The sequence below is a fragment of the Schistocerca serialis genome, chromosome 4 (assembly GCF_023864345.2).
Source record: "Schistocerca serialis cubense isolate TAMUIC-IGC-003099 chromosome 4, iqSchSeri2.2, whole genome shotgun sequence".
Taxonomy (NCBI): Eukaryota; Metazoa; Arthropoda; class Insecta; order Orthoptera; family Acrididae; genus Schistocerca; species Schistocerca serialis.
This window is the reverse complement of record NC_064641.1, coordinates 147,594,783-147,617,740: the sequence shown is the minus strand read 5'-3', so window position 1 is coordinate 147,617,740 and position 22,958 is coordinate 147,594,783. Positions and strand designations below refer to the sequence as shown.

Below are 22,958 nucleotides of genomic sequence, written 5' to 3'. Positions count from 1 at the left end.
TAATAGTGTGTGTGCGTGTGTGTGTGTGTGTGTGTGTGAATGTGTGTGTACGTAGTCTTTTTATTTTTAGTCATGGACTGTGCGGCTGATCCCGGCGGAGGTTCGAGTCCTTCCTCGGGCATGGGTGTGTGTGTTTGTCCTTAGGATAATTTAGGTTAAGTAGTGTGTAAGCTTAGGGACTGATGACCTTACCAGTTAAGTCCCATAAGATTTCACACACATTTGAACATTTTTTGGTCGAGCCGTTCTCAAGTGATGATTATTCATACACGCGGCAATTGATTTTTATTTATGTATAGGTGGGTAGTCTAGTCACGTCAGATTGGTAGCGCAACCTGTTGTCAGATGCAGCAGGCTGAACGGGTCCCGTGAAGCTCGCCAGGTGTGCAGAAACGCAAGTTGTCTTGTTTGAACCACTGTGCTTCGGTGCAGATGCGCTCTTATGTCCCCGTTGCGGCGGAGACGGGGGCAGCGAGGCTAGGAGGAGAATTTGTACACCTCCGGAGCAGCGAGGCGGGGGCTGCGGTCGAGGCTGCGGCGGCGAAGGCAGCGCCGCGGTGGGCGGGGCGCGCAACGCAGCCAGCGGCGGCGGCGACTTTTTGTTCGGCGGCCGCGCGCCGCTACTGTGCTGCCTGCCGACCCTCCGCTAGTATAATTACTTTCGCATGTCGGGCTGAGCCTGGTCAACCTTTTCCGAGTAGCGAACAGCCCGGGGAGCTCACGCACGCCCGCGACGGCAAAAACATTCTCACGTTCGGCCGCTGCCGTGACCGCTCGCGGACAGCCCACGGCCGCTCTCGCTCGCGAGTGGGCGGGCCCGCCCGGCCGCGGTGGCGCGGGTTCGACTGCGGCGCTGCGCGCGTCTTCCCGCGGTTTCTCTGAACCGCCTCTAGCGCATTCTGTCCAATACGCTTAACTCACGCTGCAAAAGTCAAGTGCTTTTCCATACTCCGATTAACCGTGCTACAAGTACCAGGTTCATTCAATAATTAAAGAGACAGATTAAAACCGTGTGCCGGACCGAGACTCGAACTCGTGACCTTTGCCTTTCACAGGCAAGTGCTCTACCTTGCACTTGCCCGCGAAAGTCAAAGGTCCCGAGTACGAGTCTCGGTCCGGCACACAGTTTTAATCTGCCAGGAAGTTTCATATCAGCGCACACTCCGCTGCAGAGTGAAAATCTAAAATGTGTTTCATAAGCAGCGTCATCGTCGCGAAATAACACAGTGACCCGTATATGTAATAAGTTTCCTTTAATTAACGTCTATGGTCACAATTTCTTCTGTTTAACAGATTACCGGTTTCGGTCTTTAATGACCATCATCAGATCTGCAGCAAAAATGGGAAAAATATAAATGCACTCGCGAACTGTATACAGCTTAAGAACAATACATAGAACATATTCAAAAGTAGTACTGACAAAATTTACATTTGTGCGCTTTAAATATGAAGAGGCATACCTGTCTCATAAAAACAAAGTCCTAATGCCACTATGGCTGCAGTACATTAGGACTTTGTTTTTATGAGACAGGTATGCCTCTTCATATTTAAAGCGCACAAATGTAAATTTTGTCAGTACTACTTTTCAATATGCTCTATGTATTGTTCTTAAGCTGTATACAGTTTGCGAGTGTATTTATATTTTTCCCATTTTTGCGGCAGATCTGATGATAGTCATTAAAGACCGAAACCGGTAATCTGTTAAACAGAAGAGATTGTGACCATAGACGTAAATTAAAGGAAACTTATTATAAAGTGTTTTTACGAAACAATATTTTTGCTACTTTTTAACATAGTCCGCTTGAACATTTATCCACTTATACCAACGGGCTACAAGCTTTTTTATTACAGCTGCAAAGAACTCTTTATCTTGATGTTTGAACCAATTTCCCACAAACTTTTTCACGTCCTCGTTGTCGTGGAACCTCTTCCCACCTAGTGCCTCGTTCAGTGCACCAAAGAAATGGAAACTATTAGGTGCTAAATCAGGACTGTAAGTGGTGTGAGGCGGTAGTTCGCAGTACATTTTGTCGATAATTTCACGGGTTAGTTGAGCAATATGGGGACGAGCACCGTCTTGCTGGAGAATCGCACCTCTCCTCTGAGATCCACGACCTCTCTCTCTCACGGCTGGCTTCACCTTGTGTAAAAGCAAATACGAGTACTATTGGCTATTCATTGTACGCTGCTCTTCGAGATAATCACAAAAAACTGGACCATCTGCATCCCAAAACACCGTCAACATGACTTTTCCTGCTCATGCTTGGGGTTTGAATTTTTTTCTTGACAAGTGAGTTGGAGTGCTTCCACTCCAAGCTTTGACTTTTTGATTCTGGCTCATAATAGAGATCCCAAGATTAATCACAAGTTAGAATTTTGTTGAGGAAGTGCTCACCCTCTCTTTCATATCGTTCTTTTACCTCTGTGCACACTCTCAACCTGGTTTCCTTGTGTAGCCGCGTCAATTCCCTTGGGACCCATCTTGCACATATTTTGCGGTACTTCAGCCTGTTACACACAATGTTATGAACTGTACCAGTACTAACTTGAACCTTATCAACTATCATTTCTACAGTCACAAGGCGGTCGACAAGAATAACGTCATCAATTCAACTTTCAAGTTGAAACTGCAACTGGTCGGCCAGAACGGTGTTCGTCAGTCACTGAGTCATGACCATTTTTGAACTGCTCTACCCACTTCTAAAAATTTGCATGATCCAGATAACCTTCACAATAAACTTTAGACATTCTACTGTATATATTCACTGGTTTCTCGCCCTCATCAAGTAAAAAACGAACAACAGAACGTTGTTCAACTAACGTGGATGTTTCAAGCGGACTAGACATCTTGAAATGTATTTTTGAGGTTAGAAACAGAACACTGTTGATACATCCGCTGATCAGGGCTCATCCCAGTGATGCCAACTTAAAGCCATAAAAGTACGAAACTTGCCCAATTGAGTTTATTTCAAAAAATGGTTCAAATGGCTCTGAGCACTATGGGACTCTACATCTGAGGTCATCAGTCCCCTAGAACTGAGAACTACTGAAACCTAACTAACCTAAGGACATCACACACATCCATGTCCGAGGCAGGATTCGAACCTGCGACTGTAGCAGTCACGCGGTTCCGGACTGAAGTGCCTAGAACCACACGGTCACGACGGCCGGTGAGGTTTTTTTATTCCAGACCAATTTGTCTCTTTAATTATCGAATGACCCCCGTAGTTTATTTCAAACTGACATCGGCATCGAACGTGGTCACACAAACACACACATACACACACGCACGCACGCACACATAAACACACACTCACAAACACAACCGCGTCCAAGCATACACGAGAAACTGAAGATAGCAAAGTCTAAAATTAGAGTATCGAGAACGAGAGTTCTATTTTACAAATGAAGCGACTAGTACCAAAACCGGCCTAGTCACAAACTTTACGAAAATACGTTGAAGCTATTAATTTGAAGTAGTCGTACACCACCGTCAGGTGAGACAAGAATATGCTTCATAGTCGGCCATGTCCTTGTGTTACGGAGCACTGAATTCTTGGTCGTGTATCAAAATGGGCAAAGTTCTGCGGGCTGCGAATTCATAACGGGGAAGGCGGTTATCGGTGAAACAACCTGTTTTCCCGTTACGTCGGTTCTTTTCGTCACCAGTTCAACCTCACTGTTAAAACATCTCAAACATAACCGATTTCTGAATTAAACAATTTCCGGTTTTTTATTGCTTTTACTTCCAGCAATAACCGCAGATTTGGAAGAAAGGTTGAAAAGTTTTAATGGAGATGAAGAAGTACTAGATTACGGTAGACATGGTGTTCAGGCTGCGGCAGCAAAGAGAGTTAAATGAAAGAGAAGGGCGGGCCGATAGAGTGTACGAATGGTCACAAGTCATTGACGTGCACCATCCCTTTTGAATACTATCGATTTTTCACTCCGAAGCAACCACTAAATTAAGGGTTCCGTCATTATCCCTAGTTTATTGCACGTTCATACAACTTATGTTTATCAATATGATTTTTCTTCTGTTCCAAGGAGCATTGTGGATGTTTTCTTCTTAAATGATGTCACCAGTTAGTTATGCCTCCTACCGTCCAAATTGGCGATGGTAACACTTTGCCATACAACTGATGCCCGAGGATAAAAGCGAGAAACTACATAAGCATGAGCAACAATCTTCATGTCACAGCATTTTGGTCTGGAACCTTGTCTTGTTAGATTAGACAACAATGTGACCTTATCAGAACGCAAAATAATTCCTTATATGGTAAGTTCTTTGAAGTCATAATATTTCATTTATAGTTTGGTAACAAAAAAAGGGCTCAAATGACTCTGAGCATTATGGGACTCAACATCTGAGGTCATCAGTCCCCTAGAACTTAGAACTACTAAAACCTAACTAACCTAAGGACATCACACACACCCATGCCCGAGGCAGGATTCGAACCTGCGACCGTAGCAGTCACGCGGTTCCGGCCTGAAGTGCCTAGAACCGCACGGCCCACGCTGCCGGCGTTTGGTAACACAAATAGTTTCCGTTTACACAGGCTTCTTAAAATGGCTCTGAGCACTATGGGACTCAACTGCTGTGGTTATCAGTCCCCTAGAACTTACACTACTTAAACCTAACTAACCTAAGGACATCACACACATCCATGCCCGAGGCAGGATTCGAACCTGCGACCGTAGCAGTCGCACGGTTCCGGACTGCGCGCCTAGAACCGCGAGACCACCGCGGCCGGCACAGGCTTCTTAAGGCAATCGGCGCGAAAGCAGTCCTGTTCCCTGTGTTTCTTATTTTGTCATTACTGTGTAGTGTAAAACATACACTGTTCTGATTAGTGAATTGAAGAAGTTTCTTTCATACCTTGCGTTACATAATGGAAACATCAGTTGGTAAAACCTCCACATCAAGGTTAAGAAAGAAAACGAAACAAAAATCGTTTTTTTCTTTTTTAAATAATGGTACTGGGAAGTACCGAAGTCTGTGTAAAAGAGGAAAATCGCTGGCTCTAATGACACCTCGCAGAGTGGTCAAAGGCATTAATCTTCATGTCCCTAAAAGAAAACGCATAAAATATCTCCTGCGGATACACATGGGAAGAACTTAAGTCACCGTAGTTTTAGAAAACAATAAAAGTAGCTAATGAAACGGCTTGCACTGGTAATGAGAGTCCCAACACTTTCTCAGAAGTGTGCGTCAACGGTTCACGTAAAATGTCTGACGTAGTACTCTAAATCAGAGCGAACTGAATATTTAAAACTACAATATTACTCAGTATGTGTGAAAATTTTCTGTCATAATAATGATTCTGTTAACATATTTGATTATTTGCTGATCATTTTCGTTTTATTTCGCCCAAGATCTAAGTTGGTTCAAATGGCTCTGAGCACTATGGGACTTAACATCTATGGTCATCAGTTCCCTAGAACTTAAAACTACTTAAACCTAACTAACCTAAGGACATCACACAACACCCAGTCATCACGAGGCAGAGAAAATCCCTGACCCCGCCGGGAATCGAACCCGGGAACCCGGGCGCGGGAAGCGAGAACGCTACCGCACGACCACGAGCTGTGGACCAAGATCTCAGTGAGCTAAAGCTTTTAAGGAGAGAAATCATAATATTATGTACTCTCCTCTGTTTTCTCACGTTCTTGCTGACAAATTAGTGTCTAGTTTACGTTGAAATGCTTTTCTTGGTCGTATTTGATATTACACGTCTCATCTAAGAGACAAAACTCTATTTTTTCGTGACAATAATAAACTGCTTTTGACACTGATCGACTCTTAAAATTTGTTTGTTTTATTTTACCTAATGGCTGATCCGGTGATTATTTATTGATGATTGTATAAGACTCCCATCGTGATGGCAATTTCACATTAATCCTCTTCTCCTACTCCAACCCTATTTTATACTTTTCCAAAATTTGAGTAAAAAACATCTGTTTTGCTGGCTATAGTTATAATAATTTCAATAGCGCCGTCGAAATTTGGCATAGGATCGGACGATGATGAAGGCTGGGAGAGAGAGAAGGCAACTGCCGGGCAACAAAATAAGTGTTTATCTCCTTTGTTACTCGAAGATAAAATGAGCGACGGACTAAATTTAAATATCTTGGAGAAGTCATACAGAAGAATCGACTAGAAAAATTAGCAACAGATATGATAGGTAACAAAATGACAAAAACACATAATTTAATTGAAAATACCTATAACAAAATAGTAATGAGGAGACCTACCAAAACACACAGAAGATATCAAAAATAATGACAAACTGATGCTGGGCTGGCTAAATTGGAGCGCAATCGAATGCCAATTAAGGAAAATAAAGTCTCACTGACGCTTCGCTGAGTTATTTTCTTAGTTTTTATATTGTTTCATTTGTGTCACCACAAAACAAGTTACTTATGTTACGGTCTCCGCACAATGGTGGTACTAATAATTATATGGTAGAGCTAGTTCCTTTAACCATCAAATGGTTGAGCACAAGCTACTGCAATGTACATCTGCCATTGCCCTCCTATCCTACCATCCTAAGGGGAAAGGTTATATCCTATAACGAAGGACAAAATTCCCTCCTCCGCATAAGATGTGCGTTACTGCCTGTCCAATTTATTTTTATGGATTATTTCGAAATAAGTGTAAAAATATTCTTAATGTTATTGGTTCAATTAGATCGGTGATCAGGTGTACTGACGAAAAATGCAGTTTCAGTTTATGTGGATGCACTTTGCTCGACTTTTCCAGAGGCTGGCTTCTGTATCTTAAGTTGTGATGACGAAAGTCACACAAAATACAAAATATCCATCTGCAGGAACCATAACCTATTCACTGAACTCAGACTTTCACAGTTACGGGTTTCCTTACGTGTTGGAATAGACTGAAATAAGCTGCTGAGAGTATGGTTATTTCAAACCCCTCGCTTTCTCTTCCGCCAAATCTGAATTACGTGAAAAAGTATTGTTAAAGTGAAATATTCGTCGACTGCAATCAGGGATCAGGGGCTCTTCTCACGGTTTTTTCATTGCAACACATAAAAATGAAAAACATAATGTGCCAGTTATTGCTCTACCACCCGTAAGTTGATGAATCAGAAGCATCGCTTTTGCAGCCCAAAGAACAAATTCCATTCTCTCTCCGGCAAAAGAAAGTGGCCGGCCCTTGTGCGTTTCAGTGATTGCTATTTTGTGTCTACCGTCAAGTACTGGACCTACGTTACATTCACAATGAAAACTCCGCACAAAAATTCGTTGCATCCTATATAAAATATCAACAAGAAACTCATATTAGAGTTTCCTACTGTCAGTATTCAACATATGCGTTTGTCTAGTACATCGCTTGTAGGAGCAAAAAAACGTAAGAAAATGTTAATTGTTTATCTAGAGTTTTGGGTGTTGTAGCTATGTAAAGACGACGAGATTGTCACTATTTAGAAAAAGCGATGAACGGCATCAAACCAGGCGAGACTTAAAACAGAAAGAAGGTTTTTCGTTCCAGCTGTAACTTTCTGCGTTGTGTTACGTATCGGCTTAACCCACGACCAAACATTAAGCATTTCAGAAAGAGAGAGCAAGAACTGAGATAACTATAGGTTGCATAACACATCGAGTAACAATACATATGAATAAGTATTGCTTTCAGAAAAAAATATAGGTAGTTAACAGACTTCCTTATCATAATTTTATGTTTACGAGACGAGATGATCACGCTTACTTGTGCCTTTAGAAATACAAACATTGCAAGGGCTAGACGTTAAGGATGCGTGACATTAATGGCAATGTAATGAAATTTTTGAATTTGTCACCCTTTTTAAATGAGACACAGGAACTCTATACCTCCGATCAATATTTAGTGAGGGAAATTGCGTTTTATACCGGTGTGTTGAATTATTTCCCGTAGTGCTACATATAAGAAGTCGGCAGAGTAAAACGTTACGTTCTGTGAGAGGAAGTGTCTTTAATATCATTGTGCTGTATTATTTCGTGTACTGCAGTATTCAAGAAATTATCGGAGTAAAACGTCAGTAATTACCTCCCTCTGAATGTTTTTATGAATAATACGTGGGGCTGCCTTAGGTTGGAATATGCTGGGGAATCAACACATATATAAATTAAGAGGCTATATTCATAAATTTACAAGCAAGAAATGCATTCAGGTTTGAAATGCGCAATATAACTAAATAATGAGCGTAGTCTTAATCGGATGGTGGTTGTGAAATCTTAAATATGCTCTGCTCAGCGCGGACGCGGTGCAATAATTAATTGCCGTAAAAAGGAATTTCTTGCCTAATCACATTTTTTAAACAAAAATTTCTCTGAATGTTGAAACTGTAATAGTCTATTTGAGTATTGTTGATGAAGTATATTCGTTTGTGGATAAATCAATAATCGAAATGTTATTTCACAAAGCTTTCATTTATGGAAGCTTGAAATTGCCAGAGCTATTTTGTTAAATGTATGATAATTGTTTCTGTCCAGTAAACGTCGACATTCAATATTCCATGAGCAATTTTGTTAACAAGTCTGTCGCGACATAACTACATCAAGCAGGCATGAGATGCTAAACGTTAACAGTAGATAATTTCTGTCGCTTCCTATTCGACCCCTGTTGCCAACTGGCAACATTGTATGAATCAGAAGGGTTGTTTTTTGCTTGAAACGCTTTCTTTCACTGGACCAAGCATTGTAATTGCTGTCTGATGTGGGACTTTTGATTTACACGTGGTTAGCCTATCAATAATGAGCAATTCAGTTCATGCTTGTTGAGTCAGAATGCGGAAAGTTCATTTCATAATAGCTGAAAGCATACACTGATGAGCTGCAAAAAAGAGCTTCTAATATTTTCTGCCTTTTTTTTAAAAAAAAAAAAGGCTAAAGAATGAGGGAGAGATAGAAAATATTTATGTTGTGAATTAAATGAATTATGTACAAAAAGACCTGGTAAGAGTATGCGGTATACAAAGAGCAGTAAAATAACCGATGGTGATCGGAATGATGAGGATAATAAACGAAGGCTTTAAATGGCAAGAAAGGTGTTTCTGAAGGAGAAAGTGTTAGCAAGTATTTTCTGGAGGAAATTTGTCTGCAGTGTAACCTTGTATGCAGGTGAAACGTGGATGAGAAGCAGTTCAGATGAGAATAGATGCTGTCGAAACATGGTGCTATTGAAGAACGCTGAAGATTAGGTGAACACACCGCATAACTAATGAGACAGTACAGAATAGAATTGAGGAAAACAGAAATTTGTGGCACAACTTGACTCAAAGAATGGACTAGTTAACAGGACACATTCTGAGACCTCAAGGAAACGTGAATTTAGTATTGGAGGGAAATGTGGGAGCAAAAGCTTTGGAAGGAGACAAAGAAACGCATACAGTAAGCAGGTACCAATAGATGTAGGTTGCGGTAGTTATTCAGAGACGAAGAATCTTGCACAGGATAGAGTAGCGCGGAGAGCTGCATCAAACCAGCCTCTGGACTGAAGGTTACAAAAACAGAGAAGAGTGTTCTCGAAAATTGTAATAAAGGCCTTCCGATATGGGATATTCTACCCACTACTTTTCATTATACTTTGATATTTCACTGTTCACTCTGGAAACACACTAAATTAACGGCCTACGACATGGATGCTCAGTAGGGTATTTATTTACCCGCGTTACATGAGGAATAAGCGCATGTATTGTACAGCTCTGCAGAGCTTGATTTCCTTTCAGTCATTATTCACAGCGAGAAATGTAATGTTTTACTTTTAATATTTATCTTATGGACAACATTTTTAACAGACAACATTCTGAAGCTGTTAAGTTGTTGGACACACTGCTTCTGTAGAGATAATAAGCTATGCTGACCCTGGTTTCTCTTTCGCTCGCACACATACATTATAAACATTTAGTTATATCCACAGGAAGATTAAAAGGTTCGAATTTTCCTTGTGGCCAGATATAAGTCCTTTCGACAGAGACTCGTTTCTAATCTTCGAAAATATTCGCAAAGAAATTATTTTCTAGTTGCCTTTAGGAGAGAAAAACAATAGCTTTGTTTTCAGGACATGCACCACAGAGAGCAGGAGTGCTGTAGTATTTTGTACACAGTGCTACAAAGATAGAGAAGGCGTGACGCTCAAAGCTAATCTTTAACTCCCTTCGCTTGCAGGAACTCTTAGGCCGCCAGGCCTTATTGGAGGCAGCAAACCTAAGGTGGCCACCCCAGCAGTCGTCTCCAAGATAGAGCAATACAAAAGGGAGAACCCCACCATCTTCGCCTGGGAGATTCGCGAAAGGCTCATATCTGAAGGTAAGTAACACATCTTATCAACTGTTTCACAGAATTTATACACTTACGGGATAGTTTGTTTCATTATTCTTAAAAAGTAGTCTTACGCTGTTTTGTAAATGAGCAATGGGGGCAAATAAACGAATTGGATCCACCGCGAGGTGTCAAAATTATTCGCACCTGCCAGACAGTATACTTAAATACACTGTTTCCTTCTTCCCACTTTTATTAGTGGTATTTGGTAGTCCTTTAATTTCCAATTCCTCTTTTTTTTTCTCCTACCCAATTGTAGGTGACTGGAGCCAAGCCGCTTCATTGCTTCCGTCTGCATTTAGAGATTCCGCCCATTAATTAGGCTTTTGAGACTGCGTCATTAAACATTTCATGGATTACTTTTCGTAATTAAAATTTGACCAATTCGTTTCCACGGTCCACACAAGTGAACCTTTATTCATTTTTTTTTTTTTTTTTTTTTTTTTTTTTTGTAAATAGGTATATTTTCCCGCGAGTGCGGGCCTTCCAGTTTTTTTTAAATCTCAACAGTGAAGAGGTTAAGATGAAACACCTCGTTATTATCGAACAGGCAGTGTTTACTAAGATATCGGCTACGTAATGAAATGACAGTCATTGTATAAAGTCAGATGGAAAATGGAATTATCTTCCTATATTATACGAGCTACGTATATATAACAGAAATATACATCGAAACGTGATTCCATTTGTAGCAGCAAGGTAATCGAGTCACTGAACTCCAGCGTTCACAGTCACGGCGGCACATGTGGTAGGAACTGTTAGATGCCTTGTCTAACCTACAGTACTTGGTCAGTCGCAGACTGCCAGTACTTGCAAGTACGGCACGATGCCTTGCGACTGGACGACAACCACACGTGGCGAAGAGACGGCCAGCGCAGTCTTGGGGGCGCACCGAGGCCGCCGTATAGGCCATCTTTTGTTCATCACGCCTGATGAGCATCAATTATTCCGAGCAGCTCATATTTAAGTTTCTTTGTGTCCCTCTAAGTACACGTTGCGCACATAAGCAATTGCGTCGCACACACAATGGCCCGCCACATTGTGCGTGTAAAATTGCTGCAGACGCAGGTAACAACTGGCGTAGGCAGCGAGACAAAGAATTAGCTTCTTTAAGTAGCCGCTCATTTATTTTGGATTAGCACCAAATAATACGTCTCAGGCAGTCGTTTCGACGTTATCCTCGTCTCTCCCCCTCGCCCCTCCCCACCCCCATCCCAACCGCATCTCCCCTTCCCTCCGGTAACGTTCTAAAAGATAGAGGTTGGCTTCACTTTTACTTAATTAGATGAGTTGTACATATCACGCTAGGGCAGCATTCAGAGTGACAGACACGAAGAATAATACTATCCTTCCGACAATACAGTAGCGGTTAAAAACTTCGTTGGAGAGACCCTCTCCACTTTACAACGCGATGGAAAATTTTATAAGGGTCGATTGTCTTCAAATTATCTCTACTGCGCGCGACAGTTCAGAGGGTTTCCGTTTAGTGCCACTTAATAGTTATAGGCCTACGCATTGACGCGGTAGTGGATCGCTTACGTATATCATTCCATGTTACGATCTTATTGATCTGTGTCTTCATTGCTTTGATTCATTTTTTGAACAAAGGTGTCCTTAGTAAACTTAGTCGAGAAATGGCAGAAAGACGAACCGATCAGTTTTGATTATACCCCAACATTAAAAAGGTAGGCTACAGCGTCGAGTAATTCTTGATGAATAGCCAGGTTAAATTAAGCTACTGTCAGCTGCAGCAGAAATGTGGGAAAAATTGTGTGTCAACACTTGGCTCTTTACGGAGACAGTTGAGAAATGGCAAAATTTGAAGGCTGTATACATATGCATATGATAACGGTACTGCTGCGGACAATATTCACAAGATTACATAGTACGTGCAGTTCACCTACGTGCTTGAACATCATTTTTCAAATAACTTTATGTGCCTTAAGAGCGGAAAAAGAGACACCATTAGAAAACTCAGCACTAAATCTCAGTAGTGATTTATCTGGGTATAAATATGCAAGAAGTTCCTTTTTTGTATTTCAGATATAATTTATTGTACCATTAACTAGTTTCCGAGCCTCTCCAGGCTCGTCATCAGATGGAGATGTTACAGGAACATTATATCGCCGACCAAGGGCAGCTAGACACTGTAGTGATGGGGCTTGCGAAAATAACGAAAATTTAGGAATCAGTAATGGAACCTTAATGAAACAGAAATTTTGTTACGTTTTGGGTACTTACAGCGCGTTTCCATAGCAGTTCCTTTTTCATACAGTACATTGTCAGGTGTACACAAAAATATACACAGTGTTTCGCTGCACTTTCACAGTTAGTCACAGAATGTAAGCACTGTATGTAAATACAACGAATATGTATGAAACAAATATAACGCTTTCCTACATCATGCTCTTTGGCCTGAGATGCATTGTATTACAAAATAAATATTTGAAAATACAGATAATATATTTAAGTGAATCTTGCTAGCTCCAAGTGTGTTCTTATAATGACGATATACAAGGAATATGGATTAAAAGGTACACAAAAGATAAACATTTTAAGCTATATTCCTCGTATATTATCAACAAAAGAACACGCCTGCAGCTAGCAAGATTCACTTAAACATATTATCTTTTATTGTAAATATTTATTATGTAATACAATGCATCTCAGGCCGAAAATTTGATGTAGCAAATTATTATACCTATTTTATTACCGCCATCTGATGATGAGCCTGCAGTGACTCGAAAACTAGTTAACAGTACAATAAATCGTACCTAAATTCCAAAAAAGCGACTGGTTGCACACTTATACCCAGATAAATCGCCAGTTTAAATCAAAGCAGCAGTTCATTATCCATAATGGATACACTGAAAGCATCAAAGAATTGTGCTAACGACGTTATTAATTAAATATATAACAGTGAGTAGTAGTTACCAAAGTAACTGGAGTTTCTAGTGTTCATAAGATTGTGGTGCACCTCACACGTAAGTCCTGCGAATATTGCAGTGATCATCTGCAGCGGAGTGAAAAATTTGAAGCACAGCTAACGTTGCAATTACTTTCTTTTGCGTAGGTTCATTACGTCTAGTATATGGTCTATTTCTCAGCATTTGGAATATTTTATTTTTATTATTTAACTTTGTGCCCTTCCTGATCCCATATTCGTCAATGTAAACTGAGGGAGAGGCGTCGTGTGTCCCATTTGTATGAGAAACTTCGTTCTGTGTGAACGATCGTATTTTTCCTGTTTGTGTATCGTGTTCTCTGATGCGGATTTTGGGGGCCAAGCAGCATTTGCCTAAAAACCACTCACAAGCAGGCCGGTGTACCAACTGACGGTTGTTAACCTGCTGCGCAGATTCAATCCAGATTTTGTTCGTCTCCCCATCTCGTACGGCAGCAAGCTGTCTATGTTGCAGTTACACTGAGCATATTTCTAACGGAGCGCGGAACCAAATCAAGAGTGACTGTCAGTTCAACCATTAGATTTACTGGCTTATTTGTCATGTGGAGTATGTTTGTCTGTTGTAGTGTAAGTCATAATATGAGAAATATATTTGGACCCGAGAGAGATCGACCATTTTTCAAGCCATTGACGTCGAATTTGGTAGAAACTAGATTCCAGTCCTTGATTAAGAGTCTTGATTAAGAGCCCCTAAATCATCTGAGGGTAGGGCTGTCATAGATCCTTCAACAAAGTATCTCCAATGGAGCTAGTTCACACTCTCAAACGAGGCCGCTGAAGGGACTTTGCTCGTATTCAGAGAGGTGGGTCTCATCCTCCGCGAGACATGGATCACTATTACCAGTTCTTTCAAACACTTACACACACACACACACACACACACACACACATACACACACACACACATATATATATATATATATATATATATATATATATATATATATATATCCTGAAAAACGCGTTGATTGAATATTCCAGCTAATGGACTTTCTTTTCTAAGCAGTCAACTGCATTCTCGAATTGTAGATAACAGCAGCGATGCGAAAACGTGTGTTTCGTTACATCGTTTCATGAGAGTAGACGTGAATGTCATAAGGTCCACACGTCTCTCATATAAGACGTTTTCTATGCCTAGCCACGTGTCCAGTTGAAGATCTCCTTATAGTAAAACAAGACGCTGAATGGAAATTAAGTTAAATCTATAGTTTACTGATATTGTTAATTTTTGCGGAATTCACTAAGCAATAGTAAATAGTTTCTGTTTATTCAAATATCATAAAATGCCAATACATTCTTTCGAGTCGTAGCTTCAGAAAAAGTGAACAGGTCACTACCGCAAACCACGCTGCGTGTGGAAACCAAGATCGACGTTAAGTCGATCGCTGAAAATGTCGCAGAGGGCGTAAGTAAAGACTGCAAAAATCAGTGCCAATGACCACAGCCAGAATCTCCTCAGACAGCTACAAACATATCTGAAGCTTCAAAAGCAATGTCCACGTCCAGAAATCGAGGTAAGATTTATATTCAAGACTTGAAGTACGGAGAAGTCCGTAGCGTGACGCGAACTGCTGGTCCGGATATTTGCATAGCGTAACAACAAAAGTGGTGCACCTAGAAGACGTGGTCGGATGACGATGTAGCTCCGTAGATGTATACATCGTACACGGTAATGCAGATGTTTAGAGCTGCAATTCTCTGTGACAGATAGAACGCCCACCGGAGTGCATTACGGTTATTCGCGTTTTGTTTTGTTATCAGGCCCGGTAGAGTACATACTGAGCGTGAACAACGACAGATATTGAGTGATCATCGTGAAGGACACGGTGATGCCTCTTACTCGTATGAGAGAGCGTTCGTCACCTGACAGAGTCCACGTTATGGGTCTCCATTTCGCCGGCTCGTCGAATCGCGTAATATCCAGATTTGTGGAGCATTCGGGTGCAGTAGTGACCCGATGTTGAACTGCGTGGTCCGTAAGGGCAGGCACGCTCATTGTCGAGGGAGGATCGCTGTATTTTGCGCCAAGCACATCGTAACCCATTCACATCTGCGCCTGCCATCCGAGACAAGTAACGAACTTCCTGCAACATTCTATGTTACCCCACTCCATTGGCCAGTAACTAGCAGCAGCCGGAGATTGGAATTACCATCCCGTACGTAGGCTGCCGTAAACTTTGGAGTGGTGCCTGATCGGGGAGCATGGATTGCTAATGAATGGCGTGGCGTTGTTTTTCACTTTATTTTATATTATGTGTCATGTTCCGCACGCTAAAACTGAGGAGCACGCCCACATGGTCATGAAACGGGTCAATACATGAAATTATAACAAGAGTAATAATAGATAAAATGAAACACATATAAGTCTTATGCAGACGTCAAGCCATAAGTTTAAACAAATATAATCAATAACGTAACGCAGGAATTGGCTTAATTATTTAATTTTTCAAAGAGTTCCTCGACAGAGTAGAAGGAGAGAGTCACAAGGAAATTCTTCAGTTTAGACTCGAAAGTGCGTGTATTACTGCTGAAATTTTAAATTATTGTGGCAGCTTATGCAGCAGAATACTGCACGCCTTTGTGCTCAAGAGTTAAGGGAGTGCATTCCAAATGCAGATTTCTACCTAGCATTAACTGTGTAAAAGCTGTTAACTCTTGGGATTAAGCTGATACTGATAAAATCAAACTACATTAAAGAAAATATGTATTGACAGGCCAAAGTCAGAATTCCCAGACTGCTGATCAGATTCGACAAGAGATTCGCGAACTCACACCACTTACAGCCCGAACCCCCCATTTCTGAGACAAAACTACCCTTTTTGAATCAAAAGAGATATCCCAAACAATAAGACCATACGTTATAAGAGAATGAAAGGAAGCACAGTAGACAATTTTTCGTATTGAACTATCACTGTTATAATGCTAAATAAAGCCGTATTTAGTTTTTTAACAAGATCCTGAATATGGGTTTTCCACGACAGCTTACTATCTATCCGAACGCCTAGGAATTTGAACTGTTAGTCTCACTAATTACATGCCAATTCTGCGTAATCAAAATATCAGTGTTGTTGAACGGTATGTTAGAAACTGTAAAAACTGAGTATTACTGTGACTTGGCATCGAACTATTTTCTACAAGCCTTGACCTTATGTCCTGAAATGCATTATTTGATACTGTGGCAATATTTCACATAACATTCTTTACTACCAACCTCGTGTCATCAGCCAAACAGAAATATGTTAAAATCACCTGTAATACTAGAAGGCGTATCATTTCTATAAATACGAAACAGTAGCAGCCCCAGCATCGACCCCCTGCGGCACCCCCACTTAACTTTGCCCCCCTGGAACTGCAAGTCGCAGCCATTCTGAGTACTGCTGTCTGTTCTTGAAGTAAGAGATGAACCAATTGTAAGCTCTTATTCCATAATCGCCTAATTTCTGCAGTAACATTTTGTGATCAACACAATTAAATGCCTTAATTAAATCAAATAAGACACCTAGCGTTCGCAACCTTTTGTTTAATCCAATACAGAGCCTCACAGACAAAAGAGAATATAGCATTTTCATTTTCGGTTCTTAAATCATTTCTAAAACCAAACTGTACATTTCACAGCAAATTATGTGAACTGAAATAATCAATTATTGGGACGAATTGCAGCTCTGCTCTACCCAGAATGACCATCGTCCTCGGATATGGCGGCGACCTGGCCACAGGTCCCATTCTTCCAATGTTTTACAGAGACACAGCGGCACTGCTTCTGGCGGCATGGTATGGGGACCCTCGAGTAGGACTTCAGGTCACGAGTGGTAGTGCTCCTGACATCACAATGGTACGTCACGGACATCATGCGTCCTCAGTGTTACCCATCATACGACAGTACCGTGGTGCAATTTTCCAACAGGACAACGGTCGTCCACACATGGCACGTTTCTCTATGAGCTCTCTGCGCGACGGTGAGGTACTCCCATAGTCAGCAAGAGCCACACATCTGTCCCCGAGATAACGTGTCTGGTGTCAACTCGGACATCACTCTCACAAGTAGCAGTATCCAAGGCATCAAGGACCAGTTACAGCTGTCGGACCCTTCAGATCTAGGGATGATTGATTTAAGTCCAGAATATGTGCAAGCCCATAATAACAGAAGTCATAGCTGGAGTTAGTCACACCATATTTGGAAGTAACAGTGTGTCAGGACATGAAGTGGAACGATCACTTAGATTTATATTGTTAAGGGGGTTAGGACGTCAAACGGGCCGACTTGGAGCAGGAGAGGCACCACAGGACATTTTAATTTCCACTGTCTATATCTTTTACAAAATATAAATTCATAAAACTGTGTCAGCATGACTAGGAAGGATTGAGAATTCACACTCATAGGAGTGGAAGTTCGAAAACAACGAAATGATTTTTTTACATGTGAAATTTCATCATTTTTTTCACTTACTAATGGCAGTAATTGTTGCTATAGGTACACCTTTCTTCATAAGTAAGAGAGATTCTTCGATGAATTTTGCACAGCAAACAAACCATAATGTATTACTTGAGTGTGGGTGGTGGCGATGGAGGGTATGTGTGGGTGACAGGTTCGTCTGATTCATGGGTATGTGTACCAGAAAATGTAAAAATCTTATCTGGAACCACAAAAAAGTAATACATCTCGAAGCAGGAGTTAAAAAATTCCTAATCATCTTTCTCACACACTATTCATACTACAGTTAGTCAAAAGCAACGATAATATGCAGAACAGTAAAATTGACCCTATGCTGAATGCTCACCACTAATCTGTAGATTGCAAGTGTACGTGTCACTAATTTCTTATAAAATAAGTATAAAAAAATGTATCACTAACAGAATAATGGCTTATCTTTGAAAAATGTTCGGTCACTGATTTTCCCGTGCGATTTACAGTATCCGAAATTATCGGGGGTGTCACGCAAAGAGGCGCCCGTTCTGTTTCTGATCGATCTAGCGTTACGGGACTATTTTGCGATAACGGCTATTTTGCGATGACGATTTGATTACGCAGATGTCTGGTCAAAAGTAAAGTACCGATGCTTAGTCCAACTGATATTGATATATACCATGTTAGCACAGAAAAGCTACTGTTTCTCGCGCAAGACAAATGACTTCTGCCTACACTACAGTCTCAAGTAATTTATACTGAGCGTCAGTGTGCATAAATTAGATCAATACAATGCTGAGGTAATGCGTAACATTTATCACACGATGAAAGATTTGTAGATTATTGTTACGAAGGGAGAGCAACTGTAATAGCCGCTTCCTCTGCGAGATTACTCGCAACAGAAAGCATCACTCGTGACGCTAATTGCACACGGGTCATAAGTAAATATTACTTAAAATATGCTAATGAACAGTGTAATAAGAGTGATGTAAATACTATCTGAATCATCTAAAGCTATCTGTCCATCTGTTCCCTACCCGAAGCCCAGCGGCAGCCGGCCTTTGCGTATCAATTTATAGAATCACGTATTGTTAATGTATCACAGGATCACGCTTTAAGGCATTTCAGTTCTCAAATCGCAACGCCCGATCAGATAAATATTTTAGTGCGTTGACAGAAGCAGCTCGGATTTGGACGCCAGATACGTATCTGTGTTTAAGATGTATGTTTTTGTGGAAGCCTCGACGACGCTATAATTAACACTACCAGCAGGACTAATGATAAGACATGGGAGCGGTCAGAATAATTTACTCTGGATGCGGAGTCTAACTGTGGGAGGATGGCGGCCAGAGGAGAGACTCGAGGGGAACGCGAGGGTGAGGGAAGAGGGAAGGGGGAAGGGATGCTGGATCTGCCCCTGACGCCCTCTACCTGCAGTGGCAGACTAATTCAACGAAACGAACTTCTCGAAACGCTAACTTTATATCCATAACAGGAGAGCCAGGGATATTCTCATATGAGCACAAATACACACACAGCGCGACAGTCGATCAGAGGGTGTTATAATTTTAATGCTTCTTGTGGCAGCATATATTAAAGGCGGCCGGACTCATTTACTAGCATTCATACCGTTAATTACTTGTACTATCTCCCTTGTAGTTATTCTTCATTCTATACCGTCAGGTGCTTCCCTCCATTAACACATCTTTTATACGAAGGTAACTCTCGCTTTTTAATTTTAGGAAATTACTGCTGTGCACACTATCTGTGCCATTAATTTAGCGAAGAGGCACACAACTTTTCTTTTGCTCCTACTTCCTTTATCCTGCCTTAAGCCGTCCCTACTTTAAGACTTTTTTTATTTTCTTTCTTTTCCTCAGTAATTTTCTCTGCATTTTTACTCGATAGGGCATACTTACACGACAGTATTTTTTCCGCTTTTATTTTCGTTGCAAGCATTACGTGCGAGATACCAGCTTGATCGCACAAATAATTTCGCATTCAATTCTGTAACCAAATCATCAGGTTCCTTTTACTTCTATATCCACCTTTATTCTTTCTGCCCCCCCCCCCTCCCCCCGACCCCAAAAACCAAATTCCGCTACCCACCGAACGTCAAATAGAACTACAAGTTACAACGCTAGCCACACACTGTGCGTATTTGACGCATGCAATATATTTCATTATGCTGACGACTCGGAATGATTGAGAGTCTTTTAATTCTTTGTTTCTCCCGCGGATTTTGACGATACTGCGTGTGGGGATTTCGTTTAACAGTGCTTATTAAATGTATCTATCATTATAGGTGCTGAGTTATCATTTACTGCAGTTCTGGAAGACTAAATGGAATCGCAAATGTGATAGAGAGATTGCAGTGACTATTGCAAGATCTAATGATTATGCCATATTGGATTATGAAAACAACATTTCGTCTCAGACAGGTAGAATGGAAACACTGTTCACCACCTAAATAGTTTATATCATAGATCAGCCACTATTTGATGGAAAGATACTACGGCTCTAGTACACCGAAGCTGCAATGCAACTTGAAATGACAGATGGGCGAATGACCTCCCAGGCTGCTATGACTAAGTGCCTTGTCACTCGCAGAACGAATGTACGTGGAAGTCGTCGCTGACTGATTATGAATGATGAGCTCTGTTTGAGACTTCTGGTCCGTGATTCAAGGATATCCCCCCTTCCGACACCAGAGAGTCGACCACAACATATTGGATTGCTGAGTGACGCTGTCTTCTTTGTTTGGTACATTTCTCCACTATTGATCGTAACTAGCAAGTTTTAGTCTAGATTAGTCGCACGCTCTACCTCCGTTCATGTGAATGCAGCCGTTAGTTTCCTGACAAAGGAACAATTTTAATGAGATAGTATTAGGCCAGAAAAGAAGACAGAACTGTTGGCATGAACATCTCCCGATCACAAACCTCTGTTTCAACATACTCAGTTAAATTCCAAGAGTCTTGAAGAGACCGCATGCAACTTTGTGACGGCGATCCGTCCGCTGGCAACAGACTTTGTGTTCGACGGCCATTCGGCAATATAACGGAGGACGTAGGGTGCAAGGGCTACTCTGAAATGATGAGTTTGGCACATGACTGGAATTCGTGGTTAGCCGCATTAAAACCATTCAGAATAATGATGACTCATAAAGCGAGAGAGAGAAGAAAATAGGCATCAGGTTGCTTCTCGTTTCTCCCTTTATTCCACACCAATCCACAGCTACATGAACACAGTACTTCATTGAATAAAGCACTCATCATTCACAGGTTACTGTGACACCTTTGAAATTTTATCACAATACGAAATCACCCTTACCAGGGCCCGGCACGTAAAAGCAATTCGGGACTTCCTTAGCATTCTCAGTGTTACTGACGAGTATGCAACTGATTCGCGTAGTTAATTTTTTAGAATTATTCGCTGCAGTTCTCTTGTTAAACACACCGAAAAATATCTGTGAATTTACTTATGGCGAACTTTCTCTCTGAGTATACATCTACAAGAAATTCAACCCCTCACGCAAACAGAGGGCATGTGCCTTACCGTAATGAAACAAGTATACATTTATTTGACGCCTATTGAGACATTCTGAAATTATTTGCTGGCCGAAGAGACTCTAAATTTCTCAGAATTTTCTTGATAGAGATTGTCAGTTTTTATAAATTTCTGCGTGTAAATGTTGCTTCATGACCGTTTTACTCGTACAATTACAATGAAGAGAAAATACACATTTTCTCTGCCCATACTTTAGTTGAACGAGTGCTGAAATTCTTTGAGGTTGTCTGTGTTGTCTGTGCTGTTATGGCATAGTCTTCCATTCATATTCACTGTCTGATTCGGCACCCATCTAAATGTAAAGAAGTCCTCAACCCAGTGGTTGGCCAGCAAACTGCAGCGGCCACCAGGTATGTTGGTTTGCATATTGCTCACACAACCACTTAGACCACTGAACGACACACTTGCTCCGTTAACTTTACTTGATGTGCGTGTACTCACGTTGCAGCGCCCGAGATCGATCAGTTACACTTTTATTATACAAACTGTAATTATTCTCTAGTCTGGAAGCTAATTTATGTAGTTAAGCTACAGTGCCAGACTGCACTGGATTACCGGCTTCGAGAAGGATTAAAATATAAGTACGTCGATCTACTAATACCGATTGAACCAGTCCATCATCCTTTCGTTTCTTACAGTGTCCCTTTTATGCAGATAATTATACAACTTCAACAGTAGAACAAATGTTATAAACTTATTTTGAGTAATGTACCAAGAATTTGTACTGCTTTCTACCCTTCATAGAAGGTTAACAAAACGACTGCCAAGTGCTGCTGTGTGATAGATCTGCAACATTGTACAGTTAAATTCATGGTTGATGTCAGTTGTCGAATCAAGGTATCTACGAGGAATTTGCCAATCTATTCGTTATTTTGATGGACAAATTCTTCCAGAAACTATTGCCATTACAATATGACACTAAAATACCAAAATAATGTGTCGAACTACGGGTCCGCAATCACTTAATTTAATAAGTGATTAAGATCACAATTCAATACATCATTTACCACGATTACGCAGAAATTTAATTTCCTGGTTACGTTTTACTGACTCTCTTTACCAAGGGAAGCTGCACAGTAGACACGCATTTGGTAGGAGCATGGTACAGAACACGTTCCGACCAACCACGTTTAGCTCTGATCAGGTAGAAAATGTTGCTTACTACCTGCAAGGTAATGTTATCTTGGACACATAGTTACGTGGTTTAGGCGCCTGAGCCTGACATTTACATTAACACATTTTCATTAGCAGTTAGTGCTACATACTTGTTTTTACATACTTGAATCTTCTTAGAGAATGGAAAAGAAACTAAAAGACGAGACAGGAAACATAATGTAAGAAAAAGAAAAACCACTTTCTGAGACGTCCGATTACTTAAATCCGACTTTCGTAAATTCCTTTCTACGGATTCGGAGCTTATTTCTCATTTTCGCCTCGAAGAACTTAAAAGTATAAAAAGAAAATTTGAATCTGGTGTCTTAAGAAAAAGAAAAGACTTCGACTTTTATGTCACGAATATTTTGCTACAGCAGTATGCAATGCATAATCTTTTCTAGCGCTTGCATGAATGCGCGTCTTAACATAGCACTATTTCGTTTTTAATAGTAACTGCTAGATAGGAGATAGCTCATATAGCACTGTGTGAAATCAAACGTCACTCCAGCACCCTTCCCCCCATCCCTTCACCCCCGCTAATAA

The 22,958-nt window shown here is 40.9% G+C and overlaps 1 protein-coding gene across 1 annotated transcript in view; it reads left to right on the top strand.

Annotated features, from left to right (window-relative positions):
• The window catches only part of LOC126474327 (paired box protein Pax-6-like), a 287,364-nt gene that overhangs the window by 162,204 nt on the left and 102,202 nt on the right, over positions 1–22,958 (top strand). The window contains exon 3 of the mRNA XM_050101794.1: positions 10,168–10,308. Coding sequence (XP_049957751.1) covers positions 10,168–10,308 — 141 coding nt within the window. The remainder of the gene's footprint in view (positions 1–10,167; positions 10,309–22,958) is intronic.